Source organism: Pangasianodon hypophthalmus, chromosome 13, assembly GCF_027358585.1.
Source record: "Pangasianodon hypophthalmus isolate fPanHyp1 chromosome 13, fPanHyp1.pri, whole genome shotgun sequence".
Lineage (NCBI taxonomy): Eukaryota > Metazoa > Chordata > Actinopteri > Siluriformes > Pangasiidae > Pangasianodon > Pangasianodon hypophthalmus.
Window position 1 is genome coordinate 14,790,743 of NC_069722.1, and position 17,660 is coordinate 14,808,402.

A 17,660-nucleotide genomic window follows, 5' to 3' on the forward strand; every position below is an offset into this window, starting at 1 on the left:
CTTTGACCCAATGTGGTTTATGCTTAACTCCATCGCCAAGCATAAACCACATTGTGTTCAGTGTTGGACATGAATGATGTGCTTTCTTTAATCCGGCTGTAGAGACAAAGCCCCTACAATGACCCTGAAGTCACATATGGAAAGGTCAGTGACCTATTTCGGGCTCCCCAGTGGTGCCTATATCCAGTCTTCATGCTCTTTTGCACCTCCACCTATAAAAGTTCAGGCACTGAGGAGGTGGACAATCCGGGCTGTCAAACGTGACTGAGCATCAAAGGGTAAAATCATTTTCTTTTTCACTTCCTTTTATTTTTAGTTGCTATGAAAGGGCTGATTTGTACGTAAAACTGACTGTACGTACACATAGGGAATGTTACACTGGCATGACTGTTAGATGGGGTCTTCTATTTAAGGATAATCAATCATCCAATAAGCGCACAGTTCTTTGAGCATGATATTTATTCATAGTCCCTCTATAAAAAAATCTTAATACTAAAACACATTTACAGCTTGATACTCATAAAGTGTTTTTTTCTGTAAAATGTTTACTCCCCAAATCAGACCTTACTTTACACATTTACAATCTTTACAACAGTTTTCAGCACAGAGAAATAAAACTGACAAAAAGGACAATAAAGAATATACTTAATTTTGCTTTCATCAATGTTAAAACATAAAAATTCTGTGACAGGCTGAATATTAGGTACATATATTTTACCATGTACAAATCAAAATAGAAATGGAAAGAAAACGGTTTCATAGGATAGACGTTCCCGCGTCCTCCTGATCATTTCCTATTACCCATTGGCCTTTATTAGAAGCGCCACAATTGCTGACCATCATTCAAATGTTGAGTCAAAGTAGTATTGCACTTTTATCAATGGGCAAATGACCTTTTCTTAAATTATGATAGGTGACCAATTTCTAAGGCAAGACCATCTGAAAATCTCTAATATCTGTTCTTCCAAAAAGAGAAACTGACCTCTACTATGGAACAGTAATCAGGTTTTTTGCCTCTTTTTAGTAGGACAATGTAACTAATGGAACTTTGCCTTCACGATAAAAGATCAGAATTTTGTGCCATTCAGACAGGTCTTCAGAAGATGTTCGTTCTTAATTTATACTAAGTACATTCATATTACTCAGTCCAGTGCCCTCCTTTATCAGACAGTAAAACAAAGGCAAACATTTAACATACAATTAGTATGGCCTACGCAGAGAGTTAATAAATAACCTATGTAAGAGTCAAGTCAAGTTTAAAATTATTCACATAATGTGTAACCTTACTGCCCACTTTAAAAAAATCAAGATTGGACATTTTGTAAAGAAACTAACTATAATCAAATGTCCTCTTTTTCTTTCAGGTTAATGGTGAGAGGCGAATGAATAGACTGAATATTGAGACAAATACATTTTTGGTGTCCATTTGTAAAGCACAGAGGATAAGGTTATATGGTCAGGGAGAGGTCAGTGAATGATGTCACTTCCCCTGCAGGGCCACAAAAGTTGTTAATGGGGGGCCAGAAGGTGAGGGTCTAACTATAATTCAAGGCACAAACCAGCATACTAGTCCAGTGTTCCCTCTGTACAAGTACTCTCTGCCAGACCATTGCACTTTGATTTAAAGAGACTCTATGTTCAACACAAACTAAATAAGCGCTGTCACATTTTTGTTTGGTTTTGTGATGAAACAGCAACACTGACAATAAATAGATAATAAAAAATAATAATAATCAATACTTAGAGAATACAGTGAAGGTTGCATAATAAAAACAAGATGTTTTTGGCACACAAAAAAAAATCTAATAAAGAATCTTGTGATTGTGTGAGCCTGTCAAACAGTCTACGCTTGCTCTTTTATGAATATGATTGTCCCTAAAGACAAACGACTCATCGGCTTCTCTAAGAGCTCTTGTTACGGTTGGCACATTGCCATTTCTTTGTTTCAATGCCTTGGCCTTGGTAAAACAGTCTGCCTCAATATGCCATTACCACTGCTGATGAGAAGAAAGTTGGAAGAAATGGTATGAAACATTTTCAATAAAGCAAAATAGGATACAGTCAGCACAACATATTAAGAAATATGTTGATTGCAGAAGGATGTACAGCACTAATTAATATATTTTGCAATAATTTACAGGTATTTTATACCTGCTCCCATAGTTTCCATTTACTTATTTTTTTCTGATATACCTCTTAGACATGAATTTCTCAGTTAAATAACATCAAATAATGTTTACAGGGTTTCCCCACCTTTTCTCCTTTTTTTGGGTAAAAAGCACAGTGGACATGTAAAATAATGGCATGAGCAGACAAAACAAAACAGAAAAATGATTAATAAATGCCCAAAGTGCAGCCATAACAATGACTGAAACTTGTAACATCATCTCTTTCTGTCTCAGCAGGCAATGTGCAGTGCAATGCATACATCTTCAGTTCATCTCTTCTCATAGAAAAATAAATCAATCCAATCATCAGACAATAAACCTCATATGTACTGTACATCACCCATATAAAATAACTTTGTATATACATATAGACAACAATGACAAAAATAATAATGAAAAAACGGATCACGCATGCACCTGTACACTATACACCTGAATAAGAAGACAGGTAAGAGGTACTGAAGTGTATGGCTTGATAGTAAATAACTCCTTAAATATACACATACATAAACTTAATATACTAAATCCATTATTTACTTAAATATCCCTGGAATCATCACATGGTGTGGGGGAAAGCACACCACTCTGCCTTTGTCTCTGGTTTTTTTCTACGCTGTAGAATTCTCACGACAGCCATCTTCCAAAACCGAAAAAGGGTTCTGCTTTGGTGACTTTAAATAGAATGTTGGTTTTTTGAAGTTAAATTGTAAGGTGTGAGATTAAACATGGATGTACTATACAGAGAAGCTGGACCACGGGCAAACTACCTGTGGTGGCAGTTTGTCTTTGGGAGACCAAGGACAGGTTGTGAGGCTGAGAGGTTGTGGGCTTATCTTTCTAGCCATGCATCTCAACATAACTCAATTCCTTTTAAACTTAGGAATAATTACAGATGCGATTCTTGAAATACCCCATCTTGACTGGTTGGTCTCTCTTCAAATTCCTACTCAGGCAAATGCTAGATTGTCATTACCCTCAGACCAAAGCTAGCAGAGGATAGACACTCCGTCTGCAGTGAGCAGCTGGCCACTGGTGGGGTCGTAGGTGCCGGCCAGGTAGTAGAGGTCCTGAAGGTTGCTTCCAGGCTTCCCGTTGCGGCTCAGATGCTCAAATTCCTTACGGCTCACAACCTGGCACTTATGAGAGATTGTCTGCACGTCATTCTCATCCTCATGGCATGATTGATAGAGGGCATGCTGATAGGGAAGAAATATGTATTTTTTACTAACTAAATTTATGTTAGAAAATCTACAAATATCATATCTCTTCGAGAAAACTAGGCTACTTGTCTTTATGCCAGGTAAGCTGTATATCATAGTTCAAGACCTCATCATGTTTACCTTGCCATCATGATGTCTCTTGCCAAGATTGGTCTCTTCAGGATGGTAGAACCACTTGACTTTCACTACCATATTGCTGGTCCAGGACTCCCAGAAGCTCTCAATGCGGCCAATGTAGGGTAGGTGGGGACGGCCAGCCGACAGGAACACTGCACAGTCTCCTACATGCACCGTGTCCCTGCCTCGGACTATGGACTTATAGTAGAGCTTACGAGCTTTCCCTTTTAGCCCACGTCTCTTGAGAACAAGAAATATTATTTTTGACACAACGTGTTTGCATGAAAATTGTTTATAATGGTATATAAGCTAGAACTGACTGATAGGCTTTGGACAGATATGACAGACAGACATAAGTTGTCTGTTAATAAGTTAATGTTTTTAGCAATTCCTGGCTTACCTGGGTGGGATTCCCGGACCATCTCCACAGTTGCCTTGGTGGCATGCAGGCAGATACTTTGGGCCTGCTATGGTCAGCCAGTAGTTTTTGTCTCTTGACCAGGTCTTTAGAGGGTTTGGAAGATGAACTTAGGCACTCTTTCCTCCTCAGGGGCTTGCGGGCAGCACTGTCAACACTCCCACCTTTGGCGCTGGAGACAGCCATAGCTTTGGCCACAAATGAGTGCTGTGGGGGTCCAGTGGGAGCTTTATGGGGATGAAGCAGGGAGTGGTGGGGGGTGAGGCAGCTCTGTAGGAGCAGTGTGGAGTTCTCCTCATCCTCAGAGCTATAGGAGGAGTCATTGTCAGAGGAGCAGACACTGGAGCTTGAAATAGAGCCTGAACTAGAAGAGCTAGATGACCCAGAAGAAGATGAGGAAACAGAGAGGTGGGAGAGGAAACGACTAGCTATCCTCATGCCACCAGAGGCTGGGACCAGAACTGATTCATTTCTTCTCCTCCTTTCCTCTTCTTCTTCATCTTCCTCATCCATGTCTGAATAAGAGCTGTGGCAGTCCCTGTGGCAACTAAGGCCCATGTCTCCATGTTTGCCTATTAGCAGGGATGGAGATGGCTTTCTCTGGATTGGAAGGAGCTCTGCCCGAGAACTGTCTCCCTTCCTTTTGTCCTTTACCAACAGGACTGGGTGAGAATACGTTTCAGGCTTGGGTGGAGCACCTATACCTTTAGAACCAAACCCAGACCCTCCTAACATCAGCAGAGCCTTGCTGCTCTTGTTCTTGGGATTCATTACTCCCTCATGATCCAGCTTGATGAGGAATTCATTTTTCCTTCCCCGAGGCATGTCAGATTCCTCATACTTTCTGCCCTGCCCATAGGGGCTGCTCCTGCCCTCTACAGGCATGCCAGAGGTCTGGCTGCAGAAAGACGAGTAGCCATTAGCAATACTACTAAAAGAATCCACCTCAAACGACCTGCTATTGAAGATGCATTTGGCTGATGTTGTCACAGAGACAGAAGCATGAGGAAACACTCCCTCTCTGGTCTTCAGGGTCTTCTTGGTTGCTGAACCATTAAGTTGAAACAAATTGACAGGTGCTCTCTTTCTAGGCTGAGCTACTGATGGCCAGGTAAGTGGAGATGCTGAGGTTTTGGATACACTATCTGAGCTAAACCTCTTCAGTCCTGAACCCTTAGGTCTCCCTGAGAAATAATGTTTAAATATATCAAACCATGTCTGTACTGTAGATTTAAGGATTTTTTTAATCAAAATATATATTTGCTGGATATTTTGCTATATTTTGAAACACACTTTGTGCTAAATTATATGCATGCTTCTGAGGTAAAACCATACCTGGTTTTCTCATTTGCTTTTCCTTGGTTTTGGCTTCCTCTGTGCTAGATGTTTTCTCAGATGATCTGTCAATCTGTGAGCTTCTTCCCTCTTGACATGAAACAACCTTGTCTGAGCGACCACTGGAGACCAGGGTAGGATTGGACTCAGCATCTACCAAAGTTGAGAAAGAGGATTATAACTTTGGCACCATATTGAGATCAGATCAGTCACAAAATATCAATATCATTTTATATGCAATTTTTTGTTATGTATATGGATTAAATATTTGATTAACTAATGTAATGTCATGTTAACAATTTAGTTTTTTTTTGTCGTTTTCAATGAGGGATATCCCTACTGAGAGTAAGGTTTATGAGAGAATATAAGGGACCCACAATGAATCTGGTATCCAGGTGGAAGGAGGCGAATGTTGCGGAGGGAGATCCATCCTCTGTCCCCATCATCAAACTCTACCATCACTCCACCTGGCTTACACTCATCATTAGAGCCACCTAATAGAGCACAACATGAAAACACAAAATTCCATAACTTTAAAGAATCCATAACATTAAAAGCATGTGTACAAACATATAACAATAAAAGGATGGTCCCATAATAATGCCCTCATTTAAGAGAAATTCCTGATTTCTCACCCCTGCGCACATAGCCTGGGTAAAGACATCGTGAGCGCTCACTCCAGTAGGCGCAGACTCTTGTTCCTTCGGTCAGCACTGCCTCTGTTTCAGGACGCACATCCAAAACCTGGTACGCACACAAAAACACACCGCTGTTAGTCAGTGCCAGTCCAAGACAAAAAAGTGTTTAGACCCAGAGAAGAAAGTCAGATGGCAAAACAGACAGCTACAAACACAAGTACATGCACTTGCACACACCAGTCACTGTGGCAGTGCTGAAAGCAGCACTTATCTCATGCCAGCATGCCAGTCAGGCCTGAAAACAGCGGAAGCTGTGATGTGGTAAACCCCGACTTGCTGAGTAATACTAAAGAGTCTGTGAATGGAAGGGCTGTGATTGCAGGTTGCCAGCATTTCTTCTTTTCCACAATGCAGACGGGGCTCAGCATCTACCATTCGCCAAGGGCCTCTTTCAAGTTGCCTTAATTTAGGGTTGCCATGGTTACAGGTACTTTTTCACTGATGAGGTGTAAAGCTGGATTGTGACTAGTGAGAAGGATTGAGTTTTTCCTCACTGTGTATGTGGGAGCTAGTAGATGAAGTCAAAGGTAAAAGTCGACTGGAGTCATGGAAGGATAGGGAAAGCAGAAGTGCATGTGTAATTAGATCCAGCTGCTGGAAGACTGCTGTTTACTCAGTGGAGCAGCTGCACAACAACTGTATGTGTGACTGTGAGTGTGTGTGCACAGCATGTGTGTGTTGAGTGGGTTTGTGTGTGAGAGCTGTGCTAGATTCAACCAACCCAAAGCAGAAATTATGAAATGTATATATATAAAGAGCTATGGGATTTTTTTTCCTTGAAGATCCCAGGAGAAAGTGTGAAAAAAAAAAAGTGTGTGCATGTTTTTTTGCATGTGTTTTTACGGATTGGTGTGAGAGAAGATTAAATGTTATCAGAGACAATTAAACATGTCTTGTCATGCCTCAGCAGTGTTGTTGGTAGGGGCATCCATAAACCCAAATAGTTTTTAAGGAAACAAGCACTTTTTAGGTTACATGAACTAGATATGTAAATAAACTGAAAGTACCACTTAGTCTATGATGCTTGTATTTAACTGGTTCCTGTTCAGAGTTTAACTGTTTACATAATCATTCTGAATAGTCATTCAGGTTTATCTATTGACACATTCTTCACTGTTTTTAAATTAATTTCCATTATGCTGAGATTTTGACAACTCATTTGCCAGTGATGTGTGACCAGAATTTGATAACTATGCAAAACAATAGTCAGCAACCAGCCCCACCACCCCCCACCCCCACAGGAACAAGGAAACACAAAGTGGGAGGAAAAAATGAATGCTAGCCAAGAACGCGCTGCGGTTTACAGTGTATCATTAGAGGCCATTTCATTGATGGCTTAGATAAACAGTAATGTTAGCATAACCCCATGAGTTCAGCTCTGAACACACAAAGAAAAAGAAGAAAATGACACATTCCTCTATCTAACACTTCAGGCCAGAGGAAGCTTAGTGAAATACACTAAATTGCTTATTGGAATGACAAAGAGGACAGAAGCTGCTAGGTATATTAATATGAAGGATGTAAAGGAGGGGTGGTGGTCTAAAAGGGTGGGGCTCCTCAAATATAACTGAGCTGTGGGCTGAAAGTGCTGGTTCTTAGGGATGTGGTTCTAATGGAAGGGCGGCATGTTTTATAATGAGGAGGAGGCTCAAAAGATACTGGACTGAAGCAGTTTCATAATGGTCATTACAGGAAGAGAAGAAGGAAGGCGTTCATTAGGCTAATGGATATTACATTTAATGAGGAGGTGTGAGCTGAGAGAGGGCTTTCCTGGGATCTGGTGCTGGGTGATGTGGGTGACACAAGAGAAATGGTTTCTGATGAGAGACCTTTGTGGAAGAGGATACGGCTGAGTGTGGGGCTCTGATGGAAGGGGATATTTAGTAGGATGTGGTGAAAGTAGTGGGGGGTGGTCTAAGTGGTAGCTATGGAGGATAAGGGTGTGAGCGTGTGTATGTGTGTGTGTCTGTGTATGTAAGAGGATAGTCCTGAGAGGCTAAAGCCCAGAGAACAGGCAGGCTTGCGCTGCAATTTGAACAAGAACTCACTGCTTCCTGCAAGAGCTGCTCCAGGGAGTAGATTCTGGGGCGGTTTCCTCTCTCTCCATCGATAACAATGCTGTAGCTGAGAGAAACAGAGAGAGGGAGGAGGAGAGAGTACAAAGGAGTTATTTTCAGCTGTGTGTGTAATGCTTGACTTCCCGTGTCCGGCTCCACTTCTCTCACTCGCTTTGTGTGACTGACCCTTTGCTGCATGCTGCTCTTCTAAACCGGTCTAAAACCAATATGCTCAAGTGCATCTGAAACATCCACAACTCTCTATAAAAAGCATGTGTATACATACATAATGGCTGACATTTGGTGCTTTCTTTTAGTGTTAGATGATAAAGTGTTTCACACACGGTGTGTTTGCATTGTGCTCACATGTCAGGCAGATCTAGAGTTCTCACACGGGCGGCGTACAGAAGCTCATCTTCTTTACTGATGAGAATTTTGAGCCCTTCACTCAGCAAGTCTTTGGTAAGAACACAGTTTGGAGGAGCTGAGGGCAGAAGAAAAATGCACAGAATCAAATGCCAATTTCTATTAAAAACAAATAGTCACTGTATATGCTGTATATTCTGGATTCAATCCACTGGTACCAAGGACATGGTGCTACTGTTACAACATCTCAGTGAGATAAAAAATAAAAAAAGAAGCCTGAAGTCCACCAATCAAATATATGAGAAGCCATGTATATTACACCATCAACTATGAAAAAAGCTGAAAAAGCTGAAACTTGAGGAGAATGAGAGTTATTATTTTTTTCCTCATGCAAATTCTAACAAACGCTTTACTGGTTATCAGTCTTCAACTGTCCAAGCAGGCTGCTTTGAATAAGACTAGCCCAATCCCAGCACAGGTAGGGGAATTTGTCAGAATACAAGTGGTGAAAAAATGCAATATGGCAGCTCTTTGCAACTTTTCTTTTCTTCGTTTTGTGAGGGATTTCTCCCCATGTTATAGGTGTGTATCGCCACCTGGTGTATATGCCCTGAACAAATCTCGTACATATGCGTTTAATCAATGGAAATCAGTCAGTCTGTCAATCGTTTAGTGGAAATTTCTTTTTCAGTCTCAAAGTTACCCAGAAAATTTCTAGAGCTTGACGAAGAGTTCTCCTCATCCTCATCGGAGAAGCTGCTGTCTCCACCCAGCTGGAAGCCATCGTCCGCTGCAAAGCTCTCCAATAGACGACTGACTGCGCGCCCTTTAGACTACACCCCACACACACACACACACACACACACACACACAGAGTGAGCCACACAATAAGAGGGCACAGACAATGCCAAATTCACATACTCATCTCTGAGATTAATACATTAAAGTTATAGCAACGGCTCCCGTGTTCAATCTTTATTGTGCACACAAGCTATCCTAGGGTTTTAGTAATAACAAAATCACTACTGCTGAAAGGTAATGATTATCACAATAAAAAAAATCTTGTTTCACTGAAAGAAGCATTTGGTTTTGGAAATATGTCATCTTGTGTGAATGTACCTGTCTAAATCTGGTCCTCCGTTTACAGGTGTCATCACTCTGAGGAGACTGGACCACAGCTGACCAACAACTTTTCGTCTGTAGCATTAGAAAAAGTTATGAAAGAAACAGACAAAAATTAGGGCCTTGAGTCACTGAAGCTAAGCAACCTGCTTGTCACAGTTCTAGAGTAGCAGAAGTGCATGTACATGTACAGAAGTACAAAAGTGCATGTATACTAGGGATGTAACCGTATATGATTATATATATATATATATATGATTATTCTGATTAAACAGATAACGTGTTCTAAAGAGATACAAATAAAGATACAAAGCATAGGCACACTATTCCTTCCACTATTTTTTTTAAACAAAGCTAGAGGTGGAAACTAGAGGTGTGTATCAGGACTGGGATCCCTCAGGACAACAAAAAAGTCTTGCAAGTGGGAGGTTTTTACTTTCATGAGTTCATATGAGCAGTCACATTTGTAGCTCGCAGATGAAGATGAATGTGACTCACTGTACAATCCAGTGCAATCCATTCATTCATCTTAACTACCTAGGATTGTGGTTTAAATTAGACTACAAGTTTTTTATTTTGAGATTTAGAGCCAACAGTATATGTTAAAAATATCACTGGCAGGTACAAGAATATATTATATATATATATATATATATATATATATATATATATATATATATATATATATATATATATATATATATATATATATAAAAGTAGGTGTTTAGTCCATGCCCACTTTGAATTTAAAACTGAATACAAATCTGAATACAGATACAGATATTTGGGGCAATAATCAGATACAGATAGTATCATTGTTTGTTGGTAGTGACGGAAAACCTGTTTGATGTCCAAGAGCAGATGTTTGCTCTACAAAAGCTTGTCTACTCCTTTGATTCAAAATAGAGACAGTTTGATGAAGCACAGCATTACCAGCCAGTAAAATAGCTCAATGTTTAAAAAAATGCTTTAGAGAAAAAGTTTAAATTTTATTTCATGTACTTTTTTCCACTGGGTATATTGGCAGGTTGAAAAGCTAAGAGGCATACATCATGTATTTAGAAAGAAATCCAGTTATTGACTGACATACAATATCTGATTCCTTTTTTATACATGTGCATTTTGTACATATACACAATCATTGAACAGTTTATACTATACTAATGTTACTCTACACAGTTTTTTAGATGGTTAATGGTTCTGGTTTTCTACAAGGACTCTCTTAGAAAAAAAGCTCTACTTGGAACCTTTCTCGAAAGAGAAACCTTTGTTGTTGTTCTTTAAGAGTTTCCACAGAGTTACCTGTTACTGACATTTTAAAGAGTGTATAGAAGACATGGCTCATTATTATGTAACTTCATCATGAATGAACTTCCTGTTCTGTGCTCACCTTGCTAAGCACTCCACGGAGCATGGAGCTCTTCCGTGTGGCTCTCCTCAGCCTCTCGCTGGTGGTGGAGAAAGACAAGAGGCCTGCAGGTTTACGATAGTGACCAGCCCACAGCTTTTCCTGCAGTCTGGGACGACCTGGTCTCCTCCTCACCCCCAAGCTCTTAGCTGCATTGTCTGGTGCTGACCTACAGTGGGGCCTTTTCTTTACTTTCACCTCACCTTCTGTATTTGACCGAAGCTGGGAACCTGCAGGAGCTCACTAATTAGATGAATACAAAATACAAAGAATAACTAAATAATGTTTGTGGGTTTTGTACTCACCGTACAGCTCCTGCCGTTCTCTTTTATTCTTTGCCTTCTGATTGACTTCCAGTTTCACAACAGAGGAAGGGGAGGGGTCTTTTAGGATGGAGCTGGACGGGAGCTCCCTGGAGGGTGGGACTTTGATGGTATGGCCTGCATCGATGTTGTAACTGCCCTCTGCTTCCTCCTCTTCTGTGGGATAAACAGCAACGACAGCGTGATTTTACATGCAGTTTTAAAACTGATCTATTACAAAATCCAATAGAAATAAAATAAATAAAATATAAATAAAATATACATCATATTCTTCACATGACTCCAAACTGAATCTAGACATATGCAGCTCAATTCAATTTAATTTGTACAGCGCATTTAACAGTAGATATTGTCACAAAGCAGCGCTGCATAAATCTGGATTCAGATTTAGATCCTTTATGAGCAAGCCTGATGCGACAGTGAATAAGTGTCCAGGGATGAGCACAGGACTGTCTATGATTACAGCAGCAGTTCATAGAATGTGTGAGTTTACAGTATTCAGGTGAGATTATCCACTGAAGCAATGGTAAGTTTTACAAAATGTATTTGGGAAGTGCAAATTTTTAGATTATCCATGTGGGATCCATAACAGCAGAAGGTGAATCACAAAGAGATTGTAGTTTCATAGAGGGTTAGTGACATTTTTTGATGCAGGAGTCATCAACCTCTCCCCATTTATTATGTGTAGTCTGTGCAGTATATGTGCATGTGTGTGTTTATAAGTGTGTGTGTGTGTGTGTGTGTGTGTATATAGCAGTAGGTGTTAATGCCCAGTCAGCTGTTGAGCTGTCGTATGAGACAGCAGGCTGCAGCTGTGGCTGTGTGTCTGCCAGCGAGAGGCTGGATTGAGAGGTGTCAGGTGTCTACACACCCCCAGACACTCTTGTCATTTACAAGCCATTCATCAACACCCTCTCACTCACCTCCGCGCACACAATCTCACACACTCTTGTCTTTCACTTGTCAGCATTAACAAATTATCTCCTCACATGACCACTGGGGGCACACTAACTCAGAGAATTTCTTAACTGCCTATGTATTACTGAGACTTTCTTTTGTCAATTTAGATTATAATGCTTCAGTGTCTGTGCTGATCCATATAAAATAATCAGATTTATTAAAGTATGAAAACCAGCTCATACAATAAGGACATTCCTGGGGTTTTCTCAAAGGCTGATGATTAAATAGGTCAGACTCACCTTGCTCAGAGGACTCTGTATCCTCTGCGAATGTTTCCCCGTCCTCTGTTGCATCCTGTCCTCTGGCCCGAGGCTGCTGCACACAGGCTGATGCTCGATTTAAAGCCACCTCACTCTTCTTCTTACTATTCCTCAGGCCCTTCCAGCTCTCCTGAGTGCCGCTGTCTCCACTGCCTGTACACAGAGACAGAGTGAGAAAAACAGCAGCTATCGCCAAATTCACACATATGAGCAGCATTTAGGCAGTGAGTGTATTTGACCTGTGTCACTTTGGCCTTCAGACTCGTTGGCTATCATGTTAGAGAGTCTGGAATCCACTTTTGGGCTGCGCTGAGAAGTGTACAAGTGAGCAGACCCCAAGGTTTCACGGTCCCGGATGGTTCTACTGACAGCAGGTTTGGACTTCAGCTGTGCCATGTGGTGCTCGTGGAGGCTGCTCTTTTGAGTGGATTGCATCTTCACCTGGGAGATAAAAAGAATTGCAGGGACATAATGTTAAGTGAACCATAATGGAAGTGCAGAAGGCATGTGGGAATAAAGATCAGTGATAGATAATGACATGATGAACCCACTGAAGAAGGGACAGTAACCTGTACAGCTCCAAGACGGCTAAAGCTCCGGTTGGATAGCCTCCTCTTCTTCATCAAATCCCCGCCTCCTCTTCCAGACTCCTCTGTCAGCAGCACCACCCCCACGGTCCTGTCATTCAAACAACGCCACAGGTTTTAATAACACAACACTTGCACACTCGGTGAAAAAATATGGCAGTTGTACATTTCTCTCGCTGAGCATTACAGCATCTGGGCTGCATTTCCACATTTCTCTGTCTTACAGAGAGAATGCCCTTGCATTTCCCTGGCAACATGCCCAAAGAAGCACACAAATGTGTGGCAGGCTGCACTCAAACAAAGAGATTAACCTCCCTCCTCCCTTTGCTGTGCCATTTGCTACTGGGAGCTTAATGTGAATCGCAAGCGGAGCCCTTGGTGCAAAAGAGGGAAACCTCATTGACATTTTTCTCCCCCATGTCCTGCTTCTTACATAATAGAATTAGAACAAGTGTGTTTTTTGTAGCCTACTGTCTGTGAGTCCATTTGTATTTGTGCTAAACGTCTGTGTATGTGTGTCTGTGTGTCTGTGTATGTGTGTCTGTCTGTGTATCTGTGTGTTTGTGTATGTGATACCATGCCCTGGGGCAGCATGATTGACAAGCTAGGGACAGAGGCTGCGATGGTGTATGTTGTCCCCATGTGGCAAGTTCTGCTGCACCACGCAATGACAAACATGATGTGACACAGCCCCTCCCTGTTGGGAGCTCTCCCAGCATCTAATTAAACAGAACTGATTATCAGGGAGTTGCACTCATTCTCACACACACAAACACACAACCATGCACGTACACATTCACACACACACACACACACACACACACACACACACACACACAAGATGTAGCTGATGCTATTAAGCACTACCCTATTTCCCTTTATCATAATATACTAAATAAAATTGTTATTTTGTTCAGGTGAAATGTAAGAAAAAAAACTCACAAGAAGAAAATGTCTCATTATGTAAGGTACCACCTCAAAGGAATTTCAAGAAATAGTGATAACATGAAGGAAAAGCATGTGTTATGAACAGTAAGACAAAATGCATTTTAATGCAAAAAAAAAAAAATAAGAATCTGGCTGCTTGCCTGGTGACTGCAGCAAGACATCCCAGTCATTAACACACACACGCGCGCACACACACACACACACACACGGGCACACACACACGGGCACACACACACGGGCACACACACACGGGCACACACACACACACACACGGGCACACACACACGGACACACACACACGGACACACACACACGGACACACACACACGGACACACACACACGGACACACACGGACACACACACACACACACACGGACACACACACACACGAGCACACACACGCACTTTTCTAGCATGTGCTAAAGGGATTCTGGCTAACTGCCCATGCATCTGAGTGTCACTGTCATGCAGTATCATGTCGCGGCCAGCGTGGGGACATGACTACAAGGGCGGAAACAGAACGGAGGTGACACAGCAGCGGGACAGCTGGGAACACAATGGAAGACTGCCCAGAGGTCCAGAGAGAGAGTAAGAAAGACCAAGAGCGAGAGAGACAGAGAGACAGCGTGACAGAGAGAAAGAGAGAGAGAGAGAGAGAGCACATGGGTCCTGATGATGGCGTTAATTGAAAAGTAACAGGCTCTCTCGACTTGTAAACCAAGGAAACACAGACACAGCACTTGTCGGAGAACAAGAACCAATACGACCTTAGGCCTAGTCTGACCTCCAATTCACAGGTATAAATAACATGCAGTATGACTTTATGCACTTTATCACTATCTGTATGAGGAATTAGCAGTATCTGCTTCAGATTAAAGTGAAGTTCTGCTTTCAAAAGCATACACTGTAAACAGAAATCAGGTGCATGTAATATATTCATAATCCATGACCCTTGTACTCAGTATCAGGCTTCCACCACGTTGCTGGCATTGCAAAGCCAGGGTCCTATCATAATCTTATCATGAGTAAAGAAGTTAATTTAAAAAAGTCAGATCAATAAAACACAAGAATTATAGAATTGTAAATGTTGTAAATGGTGATTCATTACCAAGTGGTAAGTTAATAACTGACTGTCAGTCATAATATTTTTAAAAAATAAAAGGCATTTTTTTACTTACCCTAGTGAATTAGGTAGCACAGTGTACTCAGGTAAAAATGTCAGTTTTATATATTACATTCTTGAATATTATGAACTGAGTACTATACATAAAACTGAGACTTTCTTATACATAAAGTGTGCTTCTATATTTTAAACCCACACAACAGACAGGACAGCCTGCAGCCTGCTTATGGTGTGATGTAATTCAGACTCTTTACTGGCTATGATAAGACTGATAAGACTGACTTCCTCACTGGAGTCAGGCGAGTTCCTCTGTTTCCTGTTTATAGTATGAGGTGTGGTCTGCAAGATGAGGGGCTTATCTAAAAGTGTGCATATGCTGTGGATGTAGAAGGAGAGATTACTTACTTGACTTTCTTTTGTGGCTCAGGGGGAGCCACAGGCCCTAGACCTGTTGATTTCCGCTTTCGTGGTCGACCAGGGCCCCGACGTGCAGGACTTCGAGGAGTCTCCTCTTTCCTGGAGAAAAAACAAAGGTGAAGCTTTTTATTCACCAACATGGTTGGCAGGATTCTAAGTGAACACTTTGAGAGATGGCTTTGAAATTTCTTTTAAGAGAATTAGAAATGAATGGTTTTATAGAGGAGAAGTTGGACCGGGAAGGAAGGCAGTCCTTACTGGTGGTCGTGCTTCCTCTGAAGCTTGACTAACTCCTTCTGCTTCTCTTTGTAACGCCGTTGCAAATCTGCCAGCCTCACTCGCATAGCCAGTTCCTGACTGTCTATAGCATCCATAGCACCCTTCACAGGACAAACCTAGAGAGCAGCAGTAACCAGACCATTCAGAAAAAAATCAAACATTTGGTATATTGGTATGCAATTTAAAATATATGTAAAGTACATCAATGCAAAATGAAGTGCATGAACATGACTAAACAAGTATGAAGACAAGGGTAATTACTGGCTCATGGCGAGGGGTCCAATTGCATTTCCGCCTCAGGTTGATGGTTCTTTTGGCTGGACACTGCTTCTCAGCATCTGCCATACTGTTTGCCTTGGAGTCCAACTCCAGGGCACGAGCCACTGCCAAGGTAGCGAGACTCTGGAGGTCAAATATTAGTTGCTCTTGTCCTGTGTCAGGAAAAGAAAAGGACATGAACTATTGAGTTCTAATAAAATCAACCTAGCTCCTGGCTCACATAGCAAACCCAATAGCATGGATGTTTAGGACACTAGGGTTTTAGCAAAGTTTTGATTTTGCTCAGAAATGGAAAACAAAGCACAGACATTGCTTCATTTTGTGAAAAGTCTGTGGATCAAACGAGTTTGCAGAAACAAAGGCATAGAAGCATATCCCTCAGGACAAAGGGTAGCAGCAGCAGCCCAGCCTGTTTCCCCTCTCCCTTGGGACTGCAAGCTCTTTAGAACAAGAATACTTCTTAATCTAACCCTGCCCCCAAAACAACCCACTTCATTCTCTTTTCTGCAGGTATGTTATTTTTTGGACTTTTAGTAATGTACATTGCTAGCTTGGTTTCTAGCAAGACTTCTGCTCACTAGAGCTCACCTTCACTTTTGTCTGCACTGTGGTGTTCCTGTTGGCGCTCCAGATCAGCCAGCTCACTAAGGAGCTCCATGCCATATGTACTGGCATAGAAGGGGCCAGCACAGCCCTGAGAAGTGGTGGAAGCAGGTGGGGAGGGGGGAGGACAGTCTCCGCAGAAGGCAGCGGCAATCAGGAGCTCCAGGCTCCAATAACTTGGCACTGTTGGCTGTGGGAAAGGAGTGGCACTGATAGGAGATGAAGGAGCAGAGAGGAACTGTACACAGTCTTCCTCCTGAGCTTCCTTTTCTGTCTCTTCTGCCACTACCTCAGCGGCTGTGCTGGGTTGGAGGTCAGCTGGATTAACTGGAACACATGGATGCTCTGGAGCTGGTGCTGTTCGTGGTTTCAGCTCAGAAACAACATTGTCCTGCTCAAGATGGCCACCTTCCTCCTGACAGACTATGGTAGAGTCCTTATGTATTGGTTCCTCTAACCAACAGGGTGCTGTTTCACAGGCTGATGCCTCGTCAGGGTGGCAAATGAGCATCGTTGCTTCTCCCTGTGCTTGTTCATGCTCCGCAGGCACACAGCAGCCCACTGGATCTGGTTCTCCACTCTGCTCCAGCACACCTCGTACCTGATCTTGTGCCAAATCTTCCTCATTCTTCTCCTCCACTGGCAACTGTGACTCAGTGATGGGCCTTACTACCGCATGGCACTCAGGCCCCTCCCCAATACTGGATAGAGGGGCTGGAGCATGCTCAACTGGCTCAACTGGAATGGCTTCTAGCTCAGCTGGCTCAGCCAGGTGTACATCCTGTGGGGAGGGCCCACCTCTGTATCCCATGGCGATTGCAGGATAGGTGTATCCAGGTGGAAGATCTGTGGAAAGAAAATAATTTTAAGAATGCAAAAATTCAGCACCTCAAATAAAGTATAGCTTATTATACATGCTGAAAGTTGTAAGAGAAGCCTGTGTAGGAAGACATCTGCTTAGATTTGCTGAG

The 17,660-nt window shown here is 42.0% G+C and overlaps 1 protein-coding gene across 6 annotated transcripts in view; it reads right to left on the bottom strand.

Moving 5' to 3' along the window:
* Positions 1-441: 441 nt before the first annotated feature.
* The window catches only part of LOC113528036 (BAH and coiled-coil domain-containing protein 1), a 71,651-nt gene continuing 54,432 nt past the window's right edge, over positions 442-17,660 (bottom strand). For 4 of the 6 annotated variants that reach the window (XM_034309677.2, XM_034309676.2, XM_026916276.3 and 1 more), the window contains 19 exons: positions 16,675-17,535; positions 16,069-16,238; positions 15,787-15,923; positions 15,517-15,627; positions 13,004-13,130; positions 12,692-12,893; positions 12,432-12,605; positions 11,215-11,388; positions 10,892-11,139; positions 9,499-9,576; positions 9,083-9,212; positions 8,380-8,497; positions 8,005-8,080; positions 5,894-6,002; positions 5,636-5,752; positions 5,259-5,411; positions 3,906-5,107; positions 3,509-3,745; positions 442-3,364 (listed from right to left, as the gene is read on the bottom strand). In XM_034309677.2, the coding sequence (XP_034165568.2) occupies positions 3,155-3,364; positions 3,509-3,745; positions 3,906-5,107; positions 5,259-5,411; positions 5,636-5,752; positions 5,894-6,002; positions 8,005-8,080; positions 8,380-8,497; positions 9,083-9,212; positions 9,499-9,576; positions 10,892-11,139; positions 11,215-11,388; positions 12,432-12,605; positions 12,692-12,893; positions 13,004-13,130; positions 15,517-15,627; positions 15,787-15,923; positions 16,069-16,238; positions 16,675-17,535 (4,634 nt within the window). In that variant the 3' untranslated portion in view covers positions 442-3,154. Of the gene's footprint in view, positions 3,365-3,508; positions 3,746-3,905; positions 5,108-5,258; positions 5,412-5,635; positions 5,753-5,893; positions 6,003-8,004; positions 8,081-8,379; positions 8,498-9,082; positions 9,213-9,498; positions 9,577-10,891; positions 11,140-11,214; positions 11,389-12,431; positions 12,606-12,691; positions 12,894-13,003; positions 13,131-15,516; positions 15,628-15,786; positions 15,924-16,068; positions 16,239-16,674; positions 17,536-17,660 lie in introns of those variants that run through there. The other 2 variants (XM_034309678.2, XM_034309679.2) reach the window with 2 other exon arrangements.